General features: G+C 41.2%; 1 protein-coding gene across 1 annotated transcript in view; it reads left to right on the top strand.

Annotated features, from left to right (window-relative positions):
• Positions 1-6,467: 6,467 nt before the first annotated feature.
• The window catches only part of slc30a6 (solute carrier family 30 member 6), a gene marked incomplete at its 5' end in the record, with an annotated part of 272,427 nt that continues 252,065 nt past the window's right edge, over positions 6,468-26,829 (top strand). The window contains 3 exons of the mRNA XM_084321298.1: positions 6,468-6,654; positions 7,559-7,605; positions 22,224-22,310. Of these exons, the coding sequence (XP_084177424.1) occupies positions 6,468-6,654; positions 7,559-7,605; positions 22,224-22,310 (321 nt within the window). The remainder of the gene's footprint in view (positions 6,655-7,558; positions 7,606-22,223; positions 22,311-26,829) is intronic.

The raw sequence follows: 26,829 nt of genomic DNA on the forward strand, positions 1-26,829 counted from the left end.
GGGGTGCCCTGGAATATTTTATTGAACACAGGGGTGCCTTGGCAGCAGAAAGGTTGAGAACCCCTGCTTTACGGTACCCGATTAGTCCCCTTGATTATTAATCCAGTGTCCCCTGTATGATCTGATTATCACAGGTACTTTTATCTAATAAAGTTGTTGTTCTTTGTACCCCGGTTGTGCAGTTGGTTATTTAAGGGCATTTTGACAAATAGCAGTTTCCATGCTACATAGCAGTTTCTCCTGCTAATGGTATAACTCACGTATTTATTACAATATTGTCACCCACTGTAACAGAGAAGCCATTGGTTTAGCTGAGTTTGTTATTTGATCTGAAGAGAATGGACTCTGTTTTACCCAGGTGTAATGATAGTTTGTTATCAGCGAGCCAAGTGCAGATTCTGTCGTGTTCTGAGCTGAGGGTTTTTTCAACCTGTAACTTGTTCTTGTCAGAGACCAGCAGGGCTGAGTCGTCCGCGAACAGGAACAAGTTGCTGTCACAAGCTGACGACATGTCATTTTAGGAACAGTAACGGTCCTAGTATGCTTCCTTGTGGAACACCACAGCTCACTGGGAGGGGGGGGGGGGGGGGGTAGAGTACCGTTTATCTCTACCATCTGTTCTCTCCCCCCCAGGATTGCATCCAGCTCACTGATAAACTATCAAAACCAATTGCTTTTAGCTTGTCAATCAGAATGGAGTGATGTTTGTATTGTACATTGAATCTGCTTAAGGATTGATTGATTGATTGATTGATTGATTGAAAAGTTTATTAACAGATTGCAGAATGGGTACAGTACAGTACAGCTCAATACATACAATTGTTAAGGGGATGCAGACCAGAGAAAGACTTTCGTCTTGTTTACATCAGGGTCCCCCATTTTCAATTCATCATAACATATATGACACACACGACATACAGATAGACAGTACTACTACATCTATATATTTATGACATACCAGATTTGCAAATACAGTACTGTTTGTGATACAAAAAGTGTCCAGAAAAAGAGTGTATATACATTTGACGTAGAAACTGTATTGGAGGAGGTTGGGTAGTTGGGGTGGGGTTGGGTGGGTGGGTGGGGGGCTGTACATTGGAGGTGGGGGGGGTTTGTTGGGTAGGGGGGACACACACTGTACATTGGAATACTGACAAAGCCATACTTGGTCATTTACTGTACAACTGGGTTAGGACATTTGTAGGGGCCAGTTTCGAATTGCAGTCTCCCGTAGGTGTTCTTTGAGAGTGCTTTTGAAAGTGGGTTGTGATTCACATTCCTTTACAGCTTTGGGTAGGGCGTTCCACATTGATGTGGCATAATTGCGAATCGTGTTTAGTCCCTTGTTTGAGCCGAATCTGGGTTTACAGTAACATGATTTGTGGAGCTCCCTCTGGTGTTGTGATCGTGGTATTCACTGACCTTTGGGAAGTATTTTGACATGTACATGGGTACCTTGGTCGTGTAGTGTATCTTGTAGACCAGGCCCATTGGAAGTTGCTGTACTCTGTCGTCTACTCTAAGCCATCCTAGGTTGTCAAAGTGGGCAGGGGTGAGGTGGGTTCTAGGAGTCAGGTCAAGCAGTAGTCTGACTAGTTTGTTTTGAGATGTTTGTAATTTGTTTTTTAGTGCCTTTGAGGTGCTTTGGTACCATGAGGTGTAAGCATAGTTGTAGTACCCTTGAATGAGTGCTCCTGCCAGAGTCTTCAGGGTATTCTTGTTTACCAGAGAGGAGATCCGGTACAAGAATCGAGTTCGTTGGTTGACTTTTTTTATTACATTGGATGCCATTTTGTCACAGGAAAGATTAGCATCTAGGATGGAACCCAGGTAGGTAATTTCATCTTTCCTTGTGACAATATTGTCACCCATTGTAACTGAGAAGCCGTCTGTCTTGCTGAGTTTGTTATTTGAACCGAAGAGAATGGACTCTGTTTTGCCCATGTGTAATGATAGTTTGTTGTCGGCGAGCCATATGCAGATTTTGCCTAGTTCCGAGCTGAGGGCTTTTTCAACCTGTAACTTGTTCTTGTCAGAGACCAGCAGGGCTGAGTCGTCCGCAAACAGGAACAAGTTGCAGTCACAAGCTGACGACATGTCATTTGCATAAATTAGGAATAGTAGCGGTCCTAGTATGCTTCCTTGTGGAACACCACAGCTCACTGTGGGGGGGGGGGGGGGATAGGGTACCGTTTACCTCCACCATCTGTTCTCTCCCCTCCAGGTAGGATTGTATCCAGCTCACTGATAGACTATCAAAACCAATTGCTTTTAGCTTGTCAATCAGAATGGTGTGATTGACAGTGTCGAAGGCCTTTTCTAGGTCCAGCATGACCATGCCGCAGTATTTGCCCGCGTCCACCTCTTGTTTGATGTGGTCGTTCAAATAGAGAAGGCATGTGTCAGTGGAGTGGGATGTTCTGAAACCAGATTGGAATTTGTAGATTAGATTTTTTTCCGCTAGGTACTTTTCGACCTGTTCGTATACAAATTTTTCCATGACTTTCGGAATGGATATAAGGATGGAAACAGGGCGGTAGTTGCCTGGGTCTAATTTGCTGCCCTTTTTGTGCAGGGGTGTTACTCTCGCAATTTTGAGGACGTGTCCCTGTTTTTCGGAGAGGTTTATTATGTGTGTGATGACTGGGGTGATGGCGGCTGCTGAGTCTCTGAGGAATTTGGAGGGGATGTTGTCATGGCCAGTGGCTTTAAATTCGGTTGGAGGGCGCTCAGTTTTTTTAGTACCTCATCTGTAGTTACCATTTCCAGTTTGAAGTCGTCTTTGTGGGGGACCCCCTGATTGCCACTGGATTTTTTTCACACTCAAGTCAGTAATAATAATAATAGCTAATACTGGAGGTTATGATGTAGCTTATTTAAAAATATGCAAAATAAAAATAGAATTGTAATTATCGCTAACTTTACCACAATAAATAGGCCTATTGGTATTGTTTTATTGGCCAACCTTTGTATGTGTGTGTTTGTATGTATATGTTGAAGAGTTCTATAATATATGATATATTTATCATACATGCATGTAGGGTTGCAGTGGTTACTTTCAAAATGTGCTTATATTTTTTTTTAATGGACTATTACCAATGCAGTGGCCTATAACGTTACACTTCCTTTGTTGAAACGTTGTGGTATTCCACTTTAACTATTTTACGTTACGCTTGCTTCATTGATATGATTAAAGTACTATACAAGGACCCATCGGCCAGGATTACAACAGGCACATTCATCTCCGATATCTTTCCGGTATCACGCTCAGCCAGACAAGGTTGCCCTCTTAGTCCCGGACTATTCGATCTATCATTAGAACCTTTAGCACAATTTATAAGACAATCCCAACACATAGAACCAATAGTAATCAAGGGCACACATCATAAAATTAGTTTATATGCGGACGACGTAATATTGTTCATGCAAAACCCCAACAACACATTGCCGCTTATACTCAAGTTGATAGAGAACTTTGGTGATTTATCGGGATTTAAAATAAATTGGCCTAAGTCGGCTTTTCTTCCTCTTAACACCAGTGCAAAAAAAGAGACAACCCTCCCAGGTGCGATACCCATGGTCAAACATTTCAGATGCTTGGGTGTGGAAATATTTCCCACCATAAGACAAACGGTGAAGCACAATTACACAAAAATACAGAACAAAATCAAAGACGACCTGGACAGGTGGGCAAAACTTAAAAACTCAGTACAGGCAAGGGTATCAATAGTTAAGATGGATGTATTACCAAGAATCAATTTCTTCAGCTCAATGCTTCCGTTACCTCCTCCAGAGGGCTACTGGAAAAGATTACAAACCTCCACATACAAATTTATTTGGAATAACAAACCACCTCGCATAAAAAGATCCACCGCACAGAGAAATAAAGCAGACGGTGGCATGGCAGTCCCAGATTTTTTACAATATTTTAATGCCTTCACATTAAGACCATTGAAGAAGATATGGTTTGATATCTTTGGTATCTTGGAGAAAATTAGAAGAAAACATAGTAGCCCCACAGAGATTGAAAGACATAGCATACACTAAACTTTCAATCAAGCATTGTGAGCGAGAATTTGGCCCAATAATTACCCATGCAATCAGGACATGGCGGGAAACACAAAGGAAATTTCCTAACCCTCAAGTATGGCATAATCACACTCCCATATTCAATAACAATGCTCTCTTAATGGGAAAACGACCTATAAGATTCCCTATATGGGAAGAGAGAGGCATACACTCATTAGGGGATATTTTTAATAACAAGGGCCTCTGTAGTTATGTCGAAATATGCATAAAGTTTAACCTCACCGAGTCCACATGGCTTTTTTACATACAGTTACGACTTTGTATGAGATCTCACGGTGTTCCATTACACATACCAATTGAACACCACAGATACCACAAATTTTTCTATGAAAGAGATACATTGGGAGGTTTTGTATCAGGTTTTTATTATCAATTACTAACGTCCTCGTATGAAACCCTTCAACTAGACAATGTCTGGAGGAGGGATATACCAGACCTGGAAAATGACTTTGATTGGCAAGGAGCCTGGGCAAATGTCCGACTTACATCAAGGAACCCGGATCATCAACAAATCAATCTGAACTATATTCACAGGACATACTTGACTCCTATAAGGCTGTGCAAAATGGGGCTTATACAAGACTCCAAATGCTCCCAATGTACAAATGGGGACGAAGGAACATTTATGCACATGTATTGGGACTGCCCACCAGTTAAGGCATTCTGGAAAGATGTGTCCCAACAATTATCAATACTCGTATTTTGGAATATACCTGTACACCCCGCGGTATTGCTATTGAATGATGTTTTTGAGTTTGCAGTGAATCCACAACTAAAAAGATTGGTTTTATCGGGTATCACAGTAGCTAAAAAACTGATCGCATCACGTTGGTTTCAACCGGAAAAAATGTGCCGGAAAGTGTGGTTTCTTACATATCTCGATGTGATATATCAAGAAATATCTACAGCAAGAATTCTGGGGCTCAATGAATCCAAAATGTCAATGTGGTTAGAAGTGGTGGAGAGAATAAAAGCTAGCCTATAATGGTAGTGTCTGGTTAGGAGTGAGGGATAATGGAGGTACTATCCAAGAGGGGGTCCGGGAGGGGGGGGTTTGAGCTGGAGCATATGTGTGTAGGGTTTTAGAAAATAGGTATTAGGGGTATATTATATACTAACATTTATATAATTGTAACTTCGCTGGATATACACTGTATACGGTTAAAATGTTATTATTGACTATTTTTGTTTTATCCTGTTTCTGTACTTGCATATATTTTAACCACCTTTACTGAAAGTTTCATTATACATTGTGTGTTGAGTACTGACTTTTAATAAGTTTTGTTTTGCAATAATAAAAAAAATTAAAAAAAAAAAAAAAAAATGTATATAAATTTTTTTTGTCAGCTGACCGACAATAAATCAAAATGACACCATTCACCATTCGTAGCCTATAATAACGGCATTGCATTGGCCTATCAACCGGCTTTAATAAACAAACAGGAACAGTAGCATGTGCATCTTTTTAAAAAATTAGGCTGCCTCTAAATATAAAAAGGAATAAAATAAGTGTTTGCTTCAATAAAAAAAAAAGCATTTTATAATAATAAAAAAATATAATAATAATGTAAAAATGTAAACTAATATTTGATTGTAAAAAAAAATATGAAATCGATCTTAATAACAGAATGACTATTCGAATATTCGGTACCATCCCTACAAGCTACATTGCAAATGCTCTAGTCAATATGTGCCTCCTAGAACATTGCGATCATCTACTAGTGGGTTCCAAGCCACAGTCTAAGGAAAATTGGGGATGCAGCCTTTGCAAACTATGCACCAAAGTTATGGAACACACAATATTTTCAAAAATAAGCTAAAAATGTACCTCTTCACCATAGCCTTCTAATACACCCCGCTGTTGATAGCACTGTAGCACTATTTTACTCTGTCCATTCTATTGCATAATTTTACTATCTATTCTATTCTACTATTGCACTGTATTATTTTATATTTTTTATTCTATTCTACAATTTTATTGCACTGCACTATTGCACTATTTTACTTGTCTATTTTATCTTACTCTTTTACAAGATGGCCTGTTGGGATGTTACACCTAATGTAAAAAAAACAAATTTTATGTCTGCACTTTATGTGCTCATTTTATTTTTTGTAAAGCACTTTGAGCTGCAGTTTCTGTATGAAAGGTGCTATACAAATAAAGTTTATTATTATTATCAATAATAATAATATAAAAAAAAAAAAAAAAAAAAAAAAACTATTTTACGTTGCTGTATGTTGCAGAAAATGCTCCGATACTTCATGCGCCCTTCATCCAGCTGATTGTATGCAGATCCGCCAACGGACGCAGGTCCTGCGCAGCGCAACCATGAAGCACAGACGCTCACGAGAAACCCCATTCGACCTGGCAGTCCAAAATGGCGATGGACGGAATGATGTCCACGTCTTCATCGGGACTGGGTTACCACAATGCCGGGGACTTTTACCCCAGAAAATTTGGCTCCAAGCCGGACGTGGTGCCGTCCGGAGTGACCGAGCGCAAAGTGGGGCCGCTTGATAAGCCTGACATGGTGTCGGTGGATGTCATCAACATCAAGGACTCAGGTTTGTTATGCTAGCAAGCTAACGGCTGGCTAACTAGCTAACGCCAAACCCTGCGTCTAGACGTGGCTCTGGCGCACCCGGCGTCTTATTGCCATCCAACTAAATGTCTTTTCTAGTAATTTAGTACAGTGCATATATAAACCTCGTATATACGGGTCCATTTAAGCCAGTTCGCTATGTTAATTTGGACTACAGTGTATTGGGTTTGTTGATGTTGTGATAGTACTGTACTGTCTATCTGTAAGTCGTGTATGTTATGTTATGATTAATTGAAAATGGGGGACCCTGATGTAAACAAGACGAACGTCTTTCTCTGGTCTGCATCCCCTTAACAATTGTATGTATTGAGCTGTACTGTACCCATTCTGCAATCTGTTAATAAAGTTTTCATCAATAGTTCCCTAGCAGGAAGTCTAGCTGGCAAACGCTAGCTAGCAAGCTGGCGTTATTTCTAAACCTAGCCGCATTTCTGGCAAGACGCTCTCTGATTGGCCGACTCCTGTTTCTACACTGGTTAAGCTTAGGCACTCTTTCTAAGCTGGTTAAGGTTAGAGTTTGTCTTAGACTTAGAGCATGGCGATAGAACGCCAGGTAGTTTGCAGGCTGTTTGACGTGGAAATGGCCAAAGACACAGCTCGTCACGCGATTGGGCAAACGCGGCAGTGGCCAATCAGAGAGCGTCTGCCAGAAATGCGGCTAGGTTTAGAAATAACGCAGCAAGCTGTGTTTTCATTCTGTCAAAAGGCCAGGGATGTCAGCAGCTACCGCTAATTGTACCTCCTGTAACTTATTGCTAGGTTTTAGAATAGTCTTCTTAACACAACAATAAAATACATGTGTTTTAACCTTTTTCAATTGACTATTCCAACTTGGTAACTAAAACAAACGTGACTATTTCCCACAGACGTCCCTATGCACCGGAAGAAGCAAGAGACTGACACATATGTCTTGGTGAGTTTCACAAATGTTTTTCTGGCTTTTTAAGAGGGTGAGAACATTGCCAGTTTTTGGAGTGTTTCTGGCAGGGCTGAGGCAATTGAAACTGAGAGCATGTCATATGAAAACATTTAGTTGAGAATATAAAATCTCTTGGAATTCGCTCAAGCACTAGCCTCAAAACATTGACTTTTGTTTGTGTTTGGATGGACACTATCAAAGAGCTCAAAGACTGATATGGCTCACACATAAAAATAGAATAATATCAACAGACATTCCCATACACATCAACTTTGCTGTGATGAAGGGGCGGCTGGGTGGCGCAGCGGAGATTGCCCTCGTCACCAATGCGAGAGACTCTGGTCTCGAATCCGGGTGTCAGCATTGCCTTCGGCTTGGGCCAGCCGTCATACTAACTCGTTTGGCTGAGTTAGTGGGAGGGAAGTTGATGGGGTGGTAATCTGGCGTTGTGGACAGCGACTCCTTCAGGTCAGGGCGCCTGCACAGCAAAAGACAGGAAGCGGTGAAGGCAGTGTGACCTCCCACGCGTTACACTTCACCAATGAGAGTCCGCGCTGTCAGGTGCCAAGAGAGCCGCTGGCTGTCTCCGCATGTGTCGGAGGAAGCATGTGGTAGACCTCAGGGCTCCCTTGACCGACTAGGTAGGGGAGGGGGGAATTGGCATAACGACATAATGGTATGGGAGGAAAAAGCACAGAAAATCAGCCAGAGAAAAAGAGGAAAAAATAACCTTGCTGTGATGAATACGTAGCTGGAAATAATCAAAGCACGGGGACCTGTCTGGCGCCTCTTGAGAGAACACTCCATTTCCGTGCGCTGGTGCACCACATGTAGCGGTGAGGGCGAGAAAGCCGCTTAAACAGAGTTTAATCTGTCAGCCAGCGGCAGCAAGCACATCATTTTCAGCTGACAAAACAAACAACAATGTAGGCCTACAGCAGGGCTCGAAATTAACATTTTTACTTTGTAGCACTTCAAAAAGGTGGGAGCACCAGCAAAAATGTAGGAGCACCCACCAAAATGTAAGGAGCACCAACAATATATATGTAATATATATTTTTTTATTGATAAAAAAAAAAGACCATATAACAGTACTGTAACGCAGTAAAACAGTGAAAGTAGCCTTAAACTATAGTATAGTGTAAGCCTATAGTGTTATTTATGAATGTGTGAAGACTGTCTGTATTACACACAGAGGGAACTGTCTGACGACTTTCAAACTAAGTACAGAATATAAAATACTTCCATTTGACATTAGCTATTTATGGGTGGAATATTCAGATTCTAGCTCACTAGATCAGTCGCATTAAACTTTCTTTTTGTATAGCTTATAGGGGTGGGCTTGTAATCGATTGATCGATTACTCACGGCTATGAGAAAACTCGATCTTTCAGCCAACAACAGCCAGCTAGCCAGCTACTGCACTATGAACTGCCAGCTAGCCAGCTAGCCAGCTACTGCACTATGAACTGCCAGCCAGCTAGCTGGCTACCCGAATCCACAACAGCCAGGCAGCCAACCGTACAAAATACAGTCTCAGCCAATCACATCGATTTGTACAGTTAGTTAGCTCCACTCCATTGCAAATTAAAAGGTAGCCAGCGAGCACAGACTGTATTAGCTAGCTACAGTTGCTAGGTAGCTAACGTTAGCTAGCTAGCTAGCCAACAGCTGCAAAAACGAATGCCAATGATGGTATCAGCCGTTGATATGAGCTATCAGTAGCTATCCAGCTACATAACGTTAGACAACGCCTCATGCATTAAACTAAAGTGAATAGTTTACTGGGCCATTTTGTTAAGTGATGTTGAAAGAGGAGCTGCACTCTTGCTCTCTTCAGAGTGAATGAGAGATGTTGACTAGAGGTCTGTGAGGGGGAGGGGCATGGGCAATGCGAGCACTGGGAGCAGCGTGTGTGAACGTGTGTGTGTGTGTCAACAACTTGCTGGATGAGCGAAGACAGCGAGGCTTGAAGGCTAATCTTAACCAATCTAAAATCAGCATTAAATGTAAGAACGTCAAGCTCACGTTTGATTGGCTAGGGGGGGGGGGGGGGGGAGGTTGCACCAGAACAATTATTTGCACTCGCACGAATGCTCCCAATTATATTTTTAGGTCGCACAGATACAATTTCGATCCCTGCTACAGGGCTGTTGACAATATTTGCCAGAATGGACAGTATTGATTGATTGATCATTTTATTAACAGATTGCAGAATGGGTACAATACAGTACAGCTCAATACACACAATTGTTAAGGGGATGCAGACCAGAGAAAGACTTTCGTCTTGTTTACATCAGGGTCCCCCATTTTCAAGGCGGGGTGGGGGGGGGGGGTTACGCGTCAGCTTCCCTTCCCCCACCCTCTAGCTCCGGAGGTCTCTCTGTCTGCATGTCTACGCTTCGTTTCTTAGTCTGAGTCAAACCAGAAGAACTCGGCTCTTGTCACCTACTGACCCACTCTTAACGCCCTTTCTATCTCTTCCCCATAGCTCTCTCTGACCAAATCTTCCCCACCAGCGGCTATCAGTTGTTGGTGTTAACTTGGCTGATGATCTTGGCACCCACAAACCCTGCTCTGTGGCTTTGTCCCCGTGGAAACACACACACTGGAGGCACTGGCTGCCTCCACTTTAAGATCTATATATCCGTCAGAGTAGATGCTGTCATCTACCGATATTTATATTTGTACACATTGAAAAACAAGTGGATCTCACATGTGGGTAGGGCATTCCACATTGATGTGGCATAATTGCGAAACATGTTTAGTCCCTTGTTTGAGCCGAATCTGGGTTTAACATGATTTGTGGAGCTCCCTCTGGTGTTGTGGTCGTGGTATTCACTGACCTTTGGGAAGTATTTTGACATGTACATGGGTACCTTAGTGGTGTAGTGTATCTTGTAGACCAGGCCCATTGCAAGTTGCTGTACTCTGTAGGGATGGGTACTGAATTAGGTACTTTTAAGGGTACTGACTGAATCACGTTGGTACTATCGAGTACCAATTCACGTGAGATCCGTCTGTGCCACAGTTCGATACTGTTAAAAAAAATTTTTTTTAACTTTTTTATTTATAATTTTTTCTTCATGCTCCCAACAGTAGCAGTGTTAGATGAACATTTTCTCCACTCTGAGATTTATTTTGTATTGAGTATTTCATTGTTTATTATTATTATTATTATTATTATTATTATTATTATTATTATTATTATTATTATTATTATTATTATTATTATTATTATTATTATTATTATTATTATTATTATTATTATTATTATTATTATTATTATTATTTTATTCTCACAGTCTATAGTGCTCAGGGGAAGCATTTCACCGTTACTGTACTTGTACATTGTGAACCTGCACTTGATGACCACTTGGTGGCAGTGTTGGGCAAGCTTTGTACCCTGGGAGCACCTGAACCCATCATCCAATTAGTCCCAATGCCTTCATTTACATTTACATTTTATCATTTAGCTGACGCTTTTATCCAAAGCGACTTAGACGTTTTGTACAACAAGATGGCTATTGTTTGACACTGCCATCATTGTAGTCTAATGGTGATTGAGTATACATACTAATGTACAGGGCTTGACATTAACTTCGGACAAGTGGCTCAGATATTTTACTTGTCCGAAAGCTAAACTTACTTGTCCGAAATGTACTTGTGAAAATAAAGGCCTATTAAAAAATTTATAAAACCGACAAGACATTTGGACAATTATTATGATTTAATAACTTAAACACAGTGTGTGTGTGTGGGGGGTATATATATACTGTATGATCAGTCCTCCAGTTCATCTTCACTCCCCATCAGCACCAGCTCATCTTTCTCATCTCCCCTCTCTCTTGACGACCAGGGGTTAAACCCTGGTCTACGCCTATAGTTGTACAGTTGTTATTACGGTATAGTTGTTATTACCATAAATAACACTATTCAAATAAATAATTGTATTTCTTTTAATAATAGGTGTCAAATAGTAATGTCAAATGAAAATATAAAATATAAGCTGGAGCGGGCTGTATGTGAAAACCAGCCCCTCCAGTAGTGCCTTAAGCAAGGTCCCGAGCAGGTAATAAAGTGAACACAAGACGTTGATCCAAATAGTAAATTATATTTATTCTTGGGGAAGGAATTCAAACCTTCATAAAGTATATTTATTATCAGGGAAGGGATTCAAACCTTCCCTTGGCTATGAGGAGAACAGAGTGGAAGTAATCCCACAAACATTTAACAAATAGGGAAAAAGGTAGTTGGAGAACAGACAAGCAAATATAATAATTAAGGCTAGTATGGGCTGTGTCCTCAGACACCAGCCAACCAGGGTGGCACTGGGTTATCACCCAGCACTAAAGCCAATACAGTGAACAAATAGTTCCAGTGGAACAGTGGCAATTAGGCACAAAAAGCCAACAATAGGATACTCCCAGGCCACACAATAGGGTAAGTCACACAAAGTGACAAGTAAACATAGCAATCGCTCCACACAATAGTGGCAACCAACGGCAACCTCACTCCTACTCTGGTCACTGGCACATGACAGAATGAGGCGCCCCGATGTGTGCCACCTCCCAATCTCTTAACCACCCATCTCCACTGCCTGTCTTGAAGATGCACCAATCAGGGGCAACCAATCCAATCAGGGAGATGAGTGGCATCTGCGGAAACAGAAACAGCGATTAGGAGATGACACAACACCACACATAGAAAACACAAATAATATATTACCCTGATGTTACATGGTGTTAAAATATATGGCAATAATGATAATGAACAACCCACGTACGTGACAATAGGCACATTAGATCAACAGGTAACAACAAAACAACCAACTTCTATTAAACATTCTATTAACACATTGTTCGCCATAAACGGCGTAAGTCGTTATTGCCCGCCATGCGTTGAATGCCAACAACGGTGTAAATCGTTTTTGGGATCAATATTAAATTTTTTCGCCATGGCATTCACAATTCATCCAGCCTCCCTCTGGACTGCAGCGGTACCCTGTCTGAGATTGCAACGCCTCAATACCGCCGCCTGGTGGATGGTCGGGCGAGTTACACTCACGTCAAACCGGAAGTGGCGGTCGGTGCATCGAGGAAATCGCTCCGGCAGTCATATCTTGTTACGTGGGTCTAGATACACACTCGAGTGCATGGGATCATGTTAGAAACGCAATAATCAATATGATTTTGGCGTTTATTGCGCCATACAAACCGGAAATGGATCTAGGAGATCGGCGTCAAATAATTGGGATCTTTTTCCTCCAGTCTCATCGTTGAACAGTAAGAGGACACTGACGTTACTTTCAGCCTGTTTGTTTATTATTATCCATGCAAACTGCTCTGATCAATATATCACCCATACTACATAAAGCATTTAACGACGATCACGGAATTATAAACGACCCCCCCCCCTCCGCTCATCCGCGCATGATCAGTCATAACGTTTAGGATCATGTACAGTTGACATTTTTAATATAGCGTGGATCGGCAACAAACGGCATTTGATAATTGTAACTGAGGGGTACAATTCCCTGACTGTATTGATAAGTATGGTATCATTAAACCACTACCGCTTTATGTACTTTAATTACTGGCCATACAGTACATGATATATAAATATAATGAACACTTCCCACAATGAACCGGTTCTACACAAAGTTGTCTTTAAGTATTTATTGCAGCAAAAGGTACATAATACTTCTCGATTATACTTTGAATGCACTTGTAAGGCAAAGGAATGTGCGTAGGCAAATCAACAATGAATGTCCATTCTCTGGTTACGCAGGAGGTAATTATACAACCTGAATCTTAGGGAATTATATCTATGGTACACTAGTAATATATAGCGGGAGATACTGGAAGGGTCCCCCTGGTTGTAAGCCAGCAGGGGTAGAGGATCTGTCGGTAGTAGAGAGTCTGGTCAACGATGACTAAGGAGACTCCAAGTACAGGAGACGGTGCAATAGCCTCTTGATCCACAGACGAATACAGCTGTTCTCCGTAGACTGTAGCTCCACAGTGAAGAAAGCTAGCCGGCCTCAGGCTCTCTGAGGCGCCGACTCGACTTGGCTCCTCGCGGGGTAAATCCAACACGTGCAGGCGTCGGCGATTCTCCGCTCCATAAATCACAGGACCAAAGCAAATATATTCCAGCCGCAAAGGGCTATGTAGTCGTCGGGTAGATTAATCCAGTGTACATGTCCACACGGTTCTCGACTAGGTCTCCTCGGGTGAAAGCGCCATGAAAGCAGCCCAGCCTGGATAAGAACTCTAGCTAATACGAGGAAGCGTTGGGGATGCTGGTCACTGTAGAACTTTAGCCGCACGATACACTATACACAAATAGACTATCACTGACTTAATAGAAATATGTCGCACTCGACGGTATAGCGCCAAACTCTGACAATTCAGTTATTAATTCGCACGCGGTCTCAATGCTCTATTCTGGGGCCAAACAGGCCATACTTCACCGCACGTTGTATCGTGGGTGAGGCTTCAACTTATTGGGTAACTCTTGACTTCTGACTAAGTAAGACTAAGACTAAGTGCTTCTGTATTCACCTGCGCCGTATTTATATGCACGGTGAACAAACTAGTGCCAATCTCATTTCTGTCGCGTATCCCTGGGCAAGGCCGGGCATGTCCAGACATGTCTTGACGGTGACTTTGAACCTGACTCTGGAGGCTGGTCCCTGGCGCCGGTGGACCGCTGTCCAATAGGAGAATGAAATATTATGGTCTGGGCTAAAGGGATATTCCGTGTATATGTACAAGGAATATACAAGGGATATCAAACGATATACAAATACTATGCAATATATATCAATAAATAAATATATATATTCGGTTTAATCTGATCCTTTGTAACAATAATCTATATATGCGTTTATGCCTATATCTCACGTTCTAGGAAGTACTGCAGAAAACGATAAAAACATATTTATATTCTAGACGGTATTTTCGTATGAATGTATGCATGAAAAAGTAAAACATTCCTACATCCTGAATGATAGATAATCGATGTTGAATGGGCCATAGTAATGTCAATTTAGCAATACAATTTAAAAAGTTATAGCCCTGCAAAGAAGGTGAACATCTCCATAGACTTACAGTGCTGGCAGAGAATGGTATAAGATGCTCAAATAGCGTGGCAGGGAATGTGTTAAAAAAAACATAAAAAAAAGGAATTATAAACAAAAGGAATTATAAACAAAAGGTCAAGAGCAATGTGTTTGGTTAGCAGACATGTCCAAAAAAGGAGTAGAGGGAAGCTTATTGATCCCTACCCCCTTACATTTATATTTGTTCTTCCATTAATTTTACTAGATATAACATAATTTAGTATATTACAATATAGAATATACTTTTACTTATTTTTTTTTATCCACTTTTTCTCCCATTTTCTATTTTTCTCCCATCCCAATTTTCATATCGTCCAATTCAACCCTCCCCTGTCTTCGAACGTTGTTTCTTGCCTCCCACAAGCCGGCTGCAATGTGGACTAAGTCATACATAGCACGAGTCCCCTCCGATACTCGAGGTAACAGCCGTCGCATCTTTTCACCTGCACGGCTCGATCTTTCAGTGTCGGGGGTCTGGGCTTTGGAGGGGCCCCGCCCCCGTCGCTTCTTGATTCTACTGCGCAGGCGCACCAACCGACCTGTAGGAGTCGCTGTCCACAACGCCCGATCCCCACCCTTCAGTTTCCCTCCCTGTAATACGGCCAATGTGTATTACTGTGGACGACCAGCTAAACTGAAAGCAATGTGGAGAGCGGGGCTCGAACAGGAGGCATCCTGTTCGAGCCTAGTCTCCAGCATTCGTTGCGAGCGCCTTGCCCACTGCGCCACGTAGCCGCCCAGAATATACTTTTACTTGTATACAAAATAAAAAAACTTGATTCACTTGACAGCAGTGAATATAGTACAGCACTACATAACACAATATAGCATAACTTTGTTTATCCTCATTACTCATTTCTGTATTTCTCTAATGTGTATCTTTTTAGCTGCTTTTTAAATTGTGCCACATGTTTACTCAGTTTGATGTATTCAGGTAAATTATTCCACAACTTCACTCCACACACCGATATGCACATGCTTTTCAGCGTGGTGTTTGTTTAAGATTCCCTTTCCCTCTTAAGTTATATTCTCCTTCCCTGTCTCTGAACCATTTTTGAATGTTGCCTGGGATTAGTTTGTATCTGGCTTTGTATTCAATGAGGGCAGTTTTGAAATCCACTAGGTCCATAAATTTCAATGCTTGTAGCTTTATAAATAAGTTATTGGTGTGTTCATAATATCCTACATTGTTGATTATTCTTATTGCTTTTTTTGCATGGTGCATATTGGCTGTAGAGTCCGAAAGCTAAACTTACTTGTCCGAAATGTACTTGTGAAAATAAAGGCCTATTAAAAAATTTATAAAACCGACAAGACATTTGGACAATTATTATGATTTAATAACTTAAACACAGTGTGTGTGTGTGGGGGGTATATATATACTGTATGATCAGTCCTCCAGTTCATCTTCACTCCCCATCAGCACCAGCTCATCTTTCTCATCTCCCCTCTCTCTTGACGACCAGGGGTTAAACCCTGGTCTACGCCTATAGTTGTACAGTTGTTATTACGGTATAGTTGTTATTACCATAAATAACACCATTCAAATAAATAATTGTATTTCTTTTAATAATAGGTGTCAAATAGTAATGTCAAATGAAAATATAAAATATAAGCTGGAGCGGGCTGTATGTGAAAACCAGCCCCTCCAGTAGTGCCTTAAGCAAGGTCCCGAGCAGGTAATAAAGTGAACACAAGACGTTGATCCAAATAGTAAATTATATTTATTCTTGGGGAAGGAATTCAAACCTTCATAAAGTATATTTATTATCAGGGAAGGGATTCAAACCTTCCCTTGGCTATGAGGAGAACAGAGTGGAAGTAATCCCACAAACATTTAACAAATAGGGAAAAAGGTAGTTGGAGAACAGACAAGCAAATATAATAATTAAGGCTAGTATGGGCTGTGTCCTCAGACACCAGCCAACCAGGGTGGCACTGGGTTATCACCCAGCACTAAAGCCAATACAGTGAACAAATAGTTCCAGTGGAACAGTGGCAATTAGGCACAAAAAGCCAACAATAGGATACTCCCAGGCCACACAATAGGGTAAGTCACACAAAGTGACAAGTAAACATAGCAATCGCTCCACACAATAGTGGCAACCAACGGCAACCTCACTCCTACTCTGGTCACTGGCACATGACAGAATGAGGCGCCCCGATGTGTGCCACCTCCCAATCTCTTAACCACCCATCTCCACTGCCTGTCTTGAAGATGCACCAATCAGGGGCAACCAATCCAATCAGGGAGATGAGTGGCATCTGCGGAAACAGAAACAGCGATTAGGAGATGACACAACACCACACATAGAAAACACAAATAATATATTACCCTGATGTTACATGGTGTTAAAATATATGGCAATAATGATAATGAACAACCCACGTACGTGACAATAGGCACATTAGATCAACAGGTAACAACAAAACAACCAACTTCTATTAAACATTCTATTAACACATTGTTCGCCATAAACGGCGTAAGTCGTTATTGCCCGCCATGCGTTGAATGCCAACAACGGTGTAAATCGTTTTTGGGATCAATATTAAATTTTTTCGCCATGGCATTCACAATTCATCCAGCCTCCCTCTGGACTGCAGCGGTACCCTGTCTGAGATTGCAACGCCTCAATACCGCCGCCTGGTGGATGGTCGGGCGAGTTACACTCACGTCAAACCGGAAGTGGCGGTCGGTGCATCGAGGAAATCGCTCCGGCAGTCATATCTTGTTACGTGGGTCTAGATACACACTCGAGTGCATGGGATCATGTTAGAAACGCAATAATCAATATGATTTTGGCGTTTATTGCGCCATACAAACCGGAAATGGATCTAGGAGATCGGCGTCAAATAATTGGGATCTTTTTCCTCCAGTCTCATCGTTGAACAGTAAGAGGACACTGACGTTACTTTCAGCCTGTTTGTTTATTATTATCCATGCAAACTGCTCTGATCAATATATCACCCATACTACATAAAGCATTTAACGACGATCACGGAATTATAAACGACCCCCCCCCCCTCCGCTCATCCGCGCATGATCAGTCATAACGTTTAGGATCATGTACAGTTGACATTTTTAATATAGCGTGGATCGGCAACAAACGGCATTTGATAATTGTAACTGAGGGGTACAATTCCCTGACTGTATTGATAAGTATGGTATCATTAAACCACTACCGCTTTATGTACTTTAATTACTGGCCATACAGTACATGATATATAAATATAATGAACACTTCCCACAATGAACCGGTTCTACACAAAGTTGTCTTTAAGTATTTATTGCAGCAAAAGGTACATAATACTTCTCGATTATACTTTGAATGCACTTGTAAGGCAAAGGAATGTGCGTAGGCAAATCAACAATGAATGTCCATTCTCTGGTTACGCAGGAGGTAATTATACAACCTGAATCTTAGGGAATTATATCTATGGTACACTAGTAATATATAGCGGGAGATACTGGAAGGGTCCCCCTGGTTGTAAGCCAGCAGGGGTAGAGGATCTGTCGGTAGTAGAGAGTCTGGTCAACGATGACTAAGGAGACTCCAAGTACAGGAGACGGTGCAATAGCCTCTTGATCCACAGACGAATACAGCTGTTCTCCGTAGACTGTAGCTCCACAGTGAAGAAAGCTAGCCGGCCTCAGGCTCTCTGAGGCGCCGACTCGACTTGGCTCCTCGCGGGGTAAATCCAACACGTGCAGGCGTCGGCGATTCTCCGCTCCATAAATCACAGGACCAAAGCAAATATATTCCAGCCGCAAAGGGCTATGTAGTCGTCGGGTAGATTAATCCAGTGTACATGTCCACACGGTTCTCGACTAGGTCTCCTCGGGTGAAAGCGCCATGAAAGCAGCCCAGCCTGGATAAGAACTCTAGCTAATACGAGGAAGCGTTGGGGATGCTGGTCACTGTAGAACTTTAGCCGCACGATACACTATACACAAATAGACTATCACTGACTTAATAGAAATATGTCGCACTCGACGGTATAGCGCCAAACTCTGACAATTCAGTTATTAATTCGCACGCGGTCTCAATGCTCTATTCTGGGGCCAAACAGGCCATACTTCACCGCACGTTGTATCGTGGGTGAGGCTTCAACTTATTGGGTAACTCTTGACTTCTGACTAAGTAAGACTAAGACTAAGTGCTTCTGTATTCACCTGCGCCGTATTTATATGCACGGTGAACAAACTAGTGCCAATCTCATTTCTGTCGCGTATCCCTGGGCAAGGCCGGGCATGTCCAGACATGTCTTGACGGTGACTTTGAACCTGACTCTGGAGGCTGGTCCCTGGCGCCGGTGGACCGCTGTCCAATAGGAGAATGAAATATTATGGTCTGGGCTAAAGGGATATTCCGTGTATATGTACAAGGAATATACAAGGGATGTCAAACGATATACAAATACTATGCAATATATATCAATAAATAAATATATATATTCGGTTTAATCTGATCCTTTGTAACAATAATCTATATATGCGTTTATGCCTATATCTCACGTTCTAGGAAGTACTGCAGAAAACGATAAAAACATATTTATATTCTAGACGGTATTTTCGTATGAATGTATGCATGAAAAAGTAAAACATTCCTACATCCTGAATGATAGATAATCGATGTTGAATGGGCCATAGTAATGTCAATTTAGCAATACAATTTAAAAAGTTATAGCCCTGCAAAGAAGGTGAACATCTCCATAGACTTACAGTGCTGGCAGAGAATGGTATAAGATGCTCAAATAGCGTGGCAGGGAATGTGTTAAAAAAAACATAAAAAAAAGGAATTATAAACAAAAGGAATTATAAACAAAAGGTCAAGAGCAATGTGTTTGGTTAGCAGACATGTCCAAAAAAGGAGTAGAGGGAAGCTTATTGATCCCTACCCCCTTACATTTATATTTGTTCTTCCATTAATTTTACTAGATATAACATAATTTAGTATATTACAATATAGAATATACTTTTACTTATTTTTTTTTATCCACTTTTTCTCCCATTTTCTATTTTTCTCCCATCCCAATTTTCATATCGTCCAATTCAACCCTCCCCTGTCTTCGAACGTTGTTTCTTGCCTCCCACAAGCCGGCTGCAATGTGGACTAAGTCATACATAGCACGAGTCCCCTCCGATACTCGAGGTAACAGCCGTCGCATCTTTTCACCTGCACGGCTCGATCTTTCAGTGTCGGGGGTCTGGGCTTTGGAGGGGCCCCGCCCCCGTCGCTTCTTGATTCTACTGCGCAGGCGCACCAACCGACCTGTAGGAGTCGCTGTCCACAACGCCCGATCCCCACCCTTCAGTTTCCCTCCCTGTAATACGGCCAATGTGTATTACTGTGGACGACCAGCTAAACTGAAAGCAATGTGGAGAGCGGGGCTCGAACAGGAGGCATCCTGTTCGAGCCTAGTCTCCAGCATTCGTTGCGAGCGCCTTGCCCACTGCGCCACGTAGCCGCCCAGAATATACTTTTACTTGTATACAAAATAAAAAAACTTGATTCACTTGACAGCAGTGAATATAGTACAGCACTACATAACACAATATAGCATAACTTTGTTTATCCTCATTACTAATTTCTGTATTTCTCTAATGTGTATCTTTTTAGCTGCTTTTTAAATTGTGCCACATGTTTACTCAGTTTGATGTATTCAGGTAAATTATTCCACAACTTCACTCCACACACCGATATGCACATGCTTTTCAGCGTGGTGTTTGTTTAAGATTCCCTTTCCCTCTTAAGTTATATTCTCCTTCCCTGTCTCTGAACCATTTTTGAATGTTGCCTGGGATTAGTTTGTATCTGGCTTTGTATTCAATGAGGGCAGTTTTGAAATCCACTAGGTCCATAAATTTCAATGCTTGTAGCTTTATAAATAAGTTATTGGTGTGTTCATAATATCCTACATTGTTGATTATTCTTATTGCTTTTTTTGCATGGTGCATATTGGCTGTAGAGTGCTTTTGTAGGTATTACCCCACACCTCCGCACAGTAGCTCATATGGTAGGAAGAGTGTACAGTACAGTGTATACAGTGTTTTTTGGTTTAGAATGTGTATCTTGCATAAAACACCAACACTCCGTGCCAATTTAGTCCTGACATATTTGATATGAGGTTTCCAGTTGAGTTTGTGGTCTGTTATCACACCCAGAAATGTATTCTCAAATACCCTAATCATTAGTTTAACCGGTGTATTTACTTGTATATCACGTTTACCAAATATCATGAATTAGTTTTTTTTGATATTTAATGATAATTTATTTACATCAAACCACACTTTCAGCTTGGATAGCTCAGCTGCGACATTCTTTAAAAGCATTTGGAGGTTCTCTCCGGACCCTCACAGAAGACATTTGTATCGTCACCAAAAATTACATTTTTCAATATTTTAGACGCATTACCTATATCATTTATATACACTATACAGTATGAATAGTTTCGGGCCCAGAATTGACCCTTGCGGCACACCACAGATTATGTTTGACTGAGTGGACCTGTACTCCCCCAACTGCACAAACTGTTGTCTTTGTTCTAAGTAACTCTTTAACCATTTGAGCCCTACTCCTCTGATCCCATACCTTTCCAATTTTAGTAGCAGAATATCATGATTTATAGTGTAAAACACTTCTTCAGATCTATGAAGACCCCTATTGCAAACTTCTTATTATCAATTATGCTTGTCAGTTCTTCTACTAGGTCTATTAGTGCCAATGACGTTGAATGATTCGATCTAAATTAGGGATGTCCGATATTATCGGCCGACCGATATTATCGGCCGATATCGGCAGTAAAATGTGATATCGGAAAATATCGGTATCGGTAATTTTTTTTTTTTTTTTTTTTTTTTTTTACATTTATTTAGCCTTTATTTACCCAGGCAAGCAAGTAAGAACCAATTCTTATTTTATTTATTGTCAAAAGTATGCATGTTGGTTTAATTCAACAACAAGAGATGTGTAATGTTAATTTTTACTTTTTTAATTATCATATTTTGCACAGATAATGCTTACATTTAGAAAGCCTTTTGAATGCATCCAGTGAAATTATTAATTACCTGAAATTATTCAGTTTTTTTGGGGGGAAACCCTGCATATATCGGTATCGGTTGATATCGGTATCGGTATCGAAATTAAGAGTTGGACAATATCGGAATATCGGTATCGGTAAAAAAGCCAATATCGAGCATCCCTAATCTAAATCCATATTGACTGTCTATAAGTAATGCGTGTTCATCAATGAAACTGTCCAATCGTGCAGCAAATAATTTTTCCATTATCTTTGAGAACTGGGAAAGGAGAGAAACCGGCCTGTAATTGGTGAATAGATTTTTCTCACCTGCTTTGAAGATCGGTATCACTTTTGCAGTTTTCATTTTGGTGAATAAATAAAATTTCTTTCTTTCTTCCTTTCTTTCTTCATTCCTCCCTCTCCCCCCCTCCCTCCCTCCCTTTCCTCTCTTCCTAACCCACAGGGTACTATTCATCCTTTCAGGAAGACACACAGATCTATCTGTGGGAAACTCTCACAAGAATTCAGATTGGTCGCCTCGGATAAAAGGGTAAGGTGTGTGACTGTGTGTGTGTCTGTGAGGGAGATTGGATGAGATCGGAGAATTGTTTTTGAATGACCTCTTCCAGCCTCTAAACACCATTTAGACGTTTCTATTGTTGATTTATCATGTTATTTTAGGCTGTGTTTTGTTGTTTTTGTCAACCACATCCTCTTATTTAAAAGAAATAATATATATACTGTGTGTGTATATATATATATATATATATATATAATAATATTTTCAGTTGACCCTCCCCTATTATTTGAATAATATGACAACAGTAACGACCTTGAGTTTGAAAATGGTGCAATAATAATATTATTACTACTGTTGTTGTGTACTTCATCCTCTCCTGGGAGGGACCCAGTGCAGTGATGCTGTCTGATAATGTGAATAGCTTGGTCCTACTTCATCCTCTCCTGGGACCCAGTGCAGTGATGCTGTCTGATAACGTGAATAGCTTGGTCCTACTTCATCCTCTCCTGGGACCCAGTGCAGTGATGCTGTCTGATAACGTGAATAGCTTGGTCCTACTTCATCCTCTCCTGGGACCCAGTGCAGTGATGCTGTCTGATAACGTGAATAGCTTGGTCCTACTTCATCCTCTCCTGGGACCCAGTGCAGTGATGCTGTCTGATAACGAGAATAGCTTGGTTCTACAGCTTGCAGTTTCAAGTTTCAAGTTTTCAAGTTTCTTTAATAGTTGACAGAATACTTTCATACAAAATGCTTCTTACTGTTACGCTTCCACGAACTGACTAGCACCTGCTGCTGCTTCTGCCAGCAGCCGGTTCGTCACCTCTCCCGCCTCCGTGCCAAATGAATATTTTTTTTTTTGCGCAACCGAACAATACACACATGCCCCGAACGGTGTACGGTTCTAATGCGTACCGTTCCACCCTATATATAATTAGTAAACTGTCTGTTTTTTTTTTGCCCCCCATAACTGATTATCGAGAGCATTTAGTTCATAAAACAACTTAATCAATAAGTGGCCAAGGACAATTCTGTCTCCTTTCTTGCCACCATCTTCTCACTTTGTTGGACCTTTTTAGTCCATTTCAGTCAAATATAAGCAAAACTTTTGTTGTTGCCCACACTTTCTGATGATTGACTTTGTTCAACTCTTGACTTCATAGACTGATCCACTTTAACAGGGGGCATGCATTCCCCACCATCAGGGTTCACACAAGGTCCTTGAAGTGCTTAAAGTGCTTGATCTTTTACAAAGTCAAGGCCTGGAATTCCTTAACTCATTCTGCGCCATCGCTTAATGCGCCAGAGGGCGCTATTACGCCAGCGCTGTAAGTCAATGGGGCGCTTTGTCTTGCGAGTGCTTAAAATATATCTTATATTATATCTATGGGTCTAATACACCTGTCGACTGTCAGTGAGTTGCTTCCAGTCAACATCCACAAAACAGATTGTTTTTTCATCTGTGCATTTCCGTTTTATACCGTTTTGAATATGAATATAGTTTGGGTGCTTCTGAGTAATTCCAGGGAAAGACGCGATAATAGCCCTTTAGTGGAATACACTAAACACGTTGTCATTTTTCGCCTGATTATCGAATCTTCCTGAAATCAATGCTAGATCATCATTATTATCCTATTGTGGGGCGGCGTGGCTCAGGGGTAGAGCGGGTCGTCCAATGATCGGAGGGTTGGTGGTTCGAATCCCGCTCAAGCCCATGTCCATCCCACTGCCGTTGTGTCCTTGGGCAAGACACTTAACCTACTTGCCTCGTATGAATGTGTATGCATGTGAATGAATGTTGGTGGTGGTCGGATGATTATTCGCCACGCTTCCGTGAGTCTGCGCCCCCCCCCCCCCAACCTCCTGCACCCAACGGCACACAGCCACACACACACACACACACACACACACACACACACACACAGAGACAGCGTCGATCGGGGTAGAAAGAAATATCAGATCAACGATTACATTTATATATAGTGTTCTTACCTTGTATCTGATGTAATGCAAAAGAAATAATCCAATTATCTGATCGCCATTCCAAATACTGCTCGTGGAGGTCCGTCCCACATTACCGACCGTTACACATGAACGGGCGGGTAGGGTTACTGTTCCATGCCATTGTTGTTGAGGCCTACCTCGCCTGAGTATTTAAACCCCGCCCGCACGGCTCGGTGCAATACCAGCTGGAAGGCGTAGGCGGCGGTATTTGCCCTTTTGCGAGCTCAGACCCAGGCTGGATGGATGAAAATGAATGGATATAGCTAATAAAAGAAATAACGATTAAAACCCGACTTTTCTAACAAGGTGCTTAAAAGGTCCTTGAAATTCAAATCAACCATTCACATTGAAAGTTTTGTTCATCCATGATAAAAAATTTCTGAATCAAGAAATTTATTTTTCCATTTAATAATAATTATAATAATATTGGATCTGATTTTTTTTCTATAAAAAACGGCATTTAAAAGAAAAATAGTGCTTGGAAAGGTACTTGAAAGTCCTTGAATTTCATTTTGCAATGTCTGTGGGAACCCTACCCACCATACACCTGTCTTGCAGCAGCTAGCCCATTGGCAGGAGATTGACCCCCAATAAGATTATGGTCTAGCCCAACATCAATTATTATTATTATCATTGCAGCAGCCCCAGTTTTGCTATCAAAGCATATTCAGTCACACACTTTATTATATATTTTGTTGATCACATTTAAAACACATTGAAAAGCACAAGTCAACAAACATGAGTTGTGAACACAAGGGGATTTATACCCGGCTCTACTGCCTGGGCAAGTAAAAGCTTATCCTCAACACCACTCAGACTACACATCGATTACGGTGGCCATATATAGTCTATAGAGGGAAGTACCATTACATTTCCCCAGTGGATGATGAAATATACCATACCATAGGAAAACTTGTAAAAAAGCTGTAAACTATAAACTGGCAGAGAAAAGTAATTGTGCCCTCCTGCCATTGCCCCGAACAAAACCAATACTACCCTCCTCCCCATAGCAAAATAAAATATTAGAAGCCCCCACCCCCCCAAGATAACAATGGTACAGTCCATAAATGCGTTCTGTAGAATCCTCGCTATGTAATCACATTATGGAGTAGTAATCTGTTTAGACTTCTCATCTTATATACAGCGTTGTGTCCAAACACCTATGGTAATCCTGTTTAGCTGGGGGGTCACTGTGTTCCAGTGGGCAAACAGGAGTAAAGCAGCATCATAGGATTAGACACGTGGAAATGTAAACCACACATTGTTGGACCTGTCTGATGACATAGACCATTTCAACTTGACAACGTAAAGATTCTAAGTGGACTACAGTTGGTATCCTGTCAGCTGTTGATGGTAGTAAACACTGTAGCTCTGTTGATGCGCTTTGTATATACAAAGCTCTATAATAAACCACCGCAGAGTCAAAGACTCATCCTAACTAATTATTGCAAGTTCGCATTGTGTTTTCGAAGGGATCAACAGAAAGCTCAGTGTCGACAAAGACTGGTGGAGTGAAAACACAAGCCGATGCTGAAATACAGTATAAAATGACCATTTTCTCTCAAGTCTCATTTCAAATCCTCCAGTGGACGAACACTTGATGCTGCCACTTCTGGTCGCCAAGGTTCCTTTTCAGATTTGAAAGGAGAAAAGATTCAAAGCTCAGTCGATGTTTCAAACCGATTCGGATCAGGTCGAGTTGAACCTGATGAAGACCCTGTCGTTGAAATGTCTCAGCTTGTAATAATCAATAACAGTGTATAAGGGAATAAGGATAAGGTTTGTGTGAACTCTTACACCGAATTGAGGTCTATATTCTAGCATTGCTAGAAGGTCTGAACCAGAAGTAAAATCGAATGTATGTGTAAGAGCCTCATAAAGTCAGAGCTCCATAAATTGTCTATGGAGCAGCCCCAGATTTTCCATCCCAGTTACATCACAGATTGGAGGGTTATCTCTCTGACTTCTAGCTTTAGAAGAGAGTGGTGTGTGTCCTGGGGCACAGGAAGAACATAATATGTATAATATATTAATTCTTAAAATGGATGACATTCCCCTTTTAAATGAACACTCCACCCAAAAAAAAAAGCAGATCCCTTTCTGCAAATAATCTTAATGTTACACATATCCTACAAACGGTCTCGTCTTGTCCAAATTAATTAGTTTTGAGAGTTGTTGTGTAACGTCACGGAGGACGGCAAAAGGTTTTAAAATATTTAAACCTTTTGTGCCAATGCCATTTCCATTCCAATCGCCTCTGCGGCCCACATTATGTATCAACTTACTCCGATCTGACCAGAGGCCTTTGACTATTTCATTCCTTACTCACAGGGTAAGAACTCCTGAATGAGCAGCACTCCTATCCTCAGAAACTCTCTCTTATGACTTTCTTACCACACTCCCTGTGGAAAGAAATCTACTTAAATCTTGCGTATTATTGTATTTATAAATGTTTAATCTTTTTTTATATAAAATTTTTTTGTTTTACTTGAAGTGGATATTTATGTAAGCATTTTATTTATTTTTTAACTGGAAAATGCCTGTA

The sequence above is a fragment of the Notolepis coatsorum genome (genome assembly GCF_963971535.1).
Source record: "Notolepis coatsorum genome assembly, chromosome: 9".
NCBI lineage: Eukaryota > Metazoa > Chordata > Actinopteri > Aulopiformes > Paralepididae > Notolepis > Notolepis coatsorum.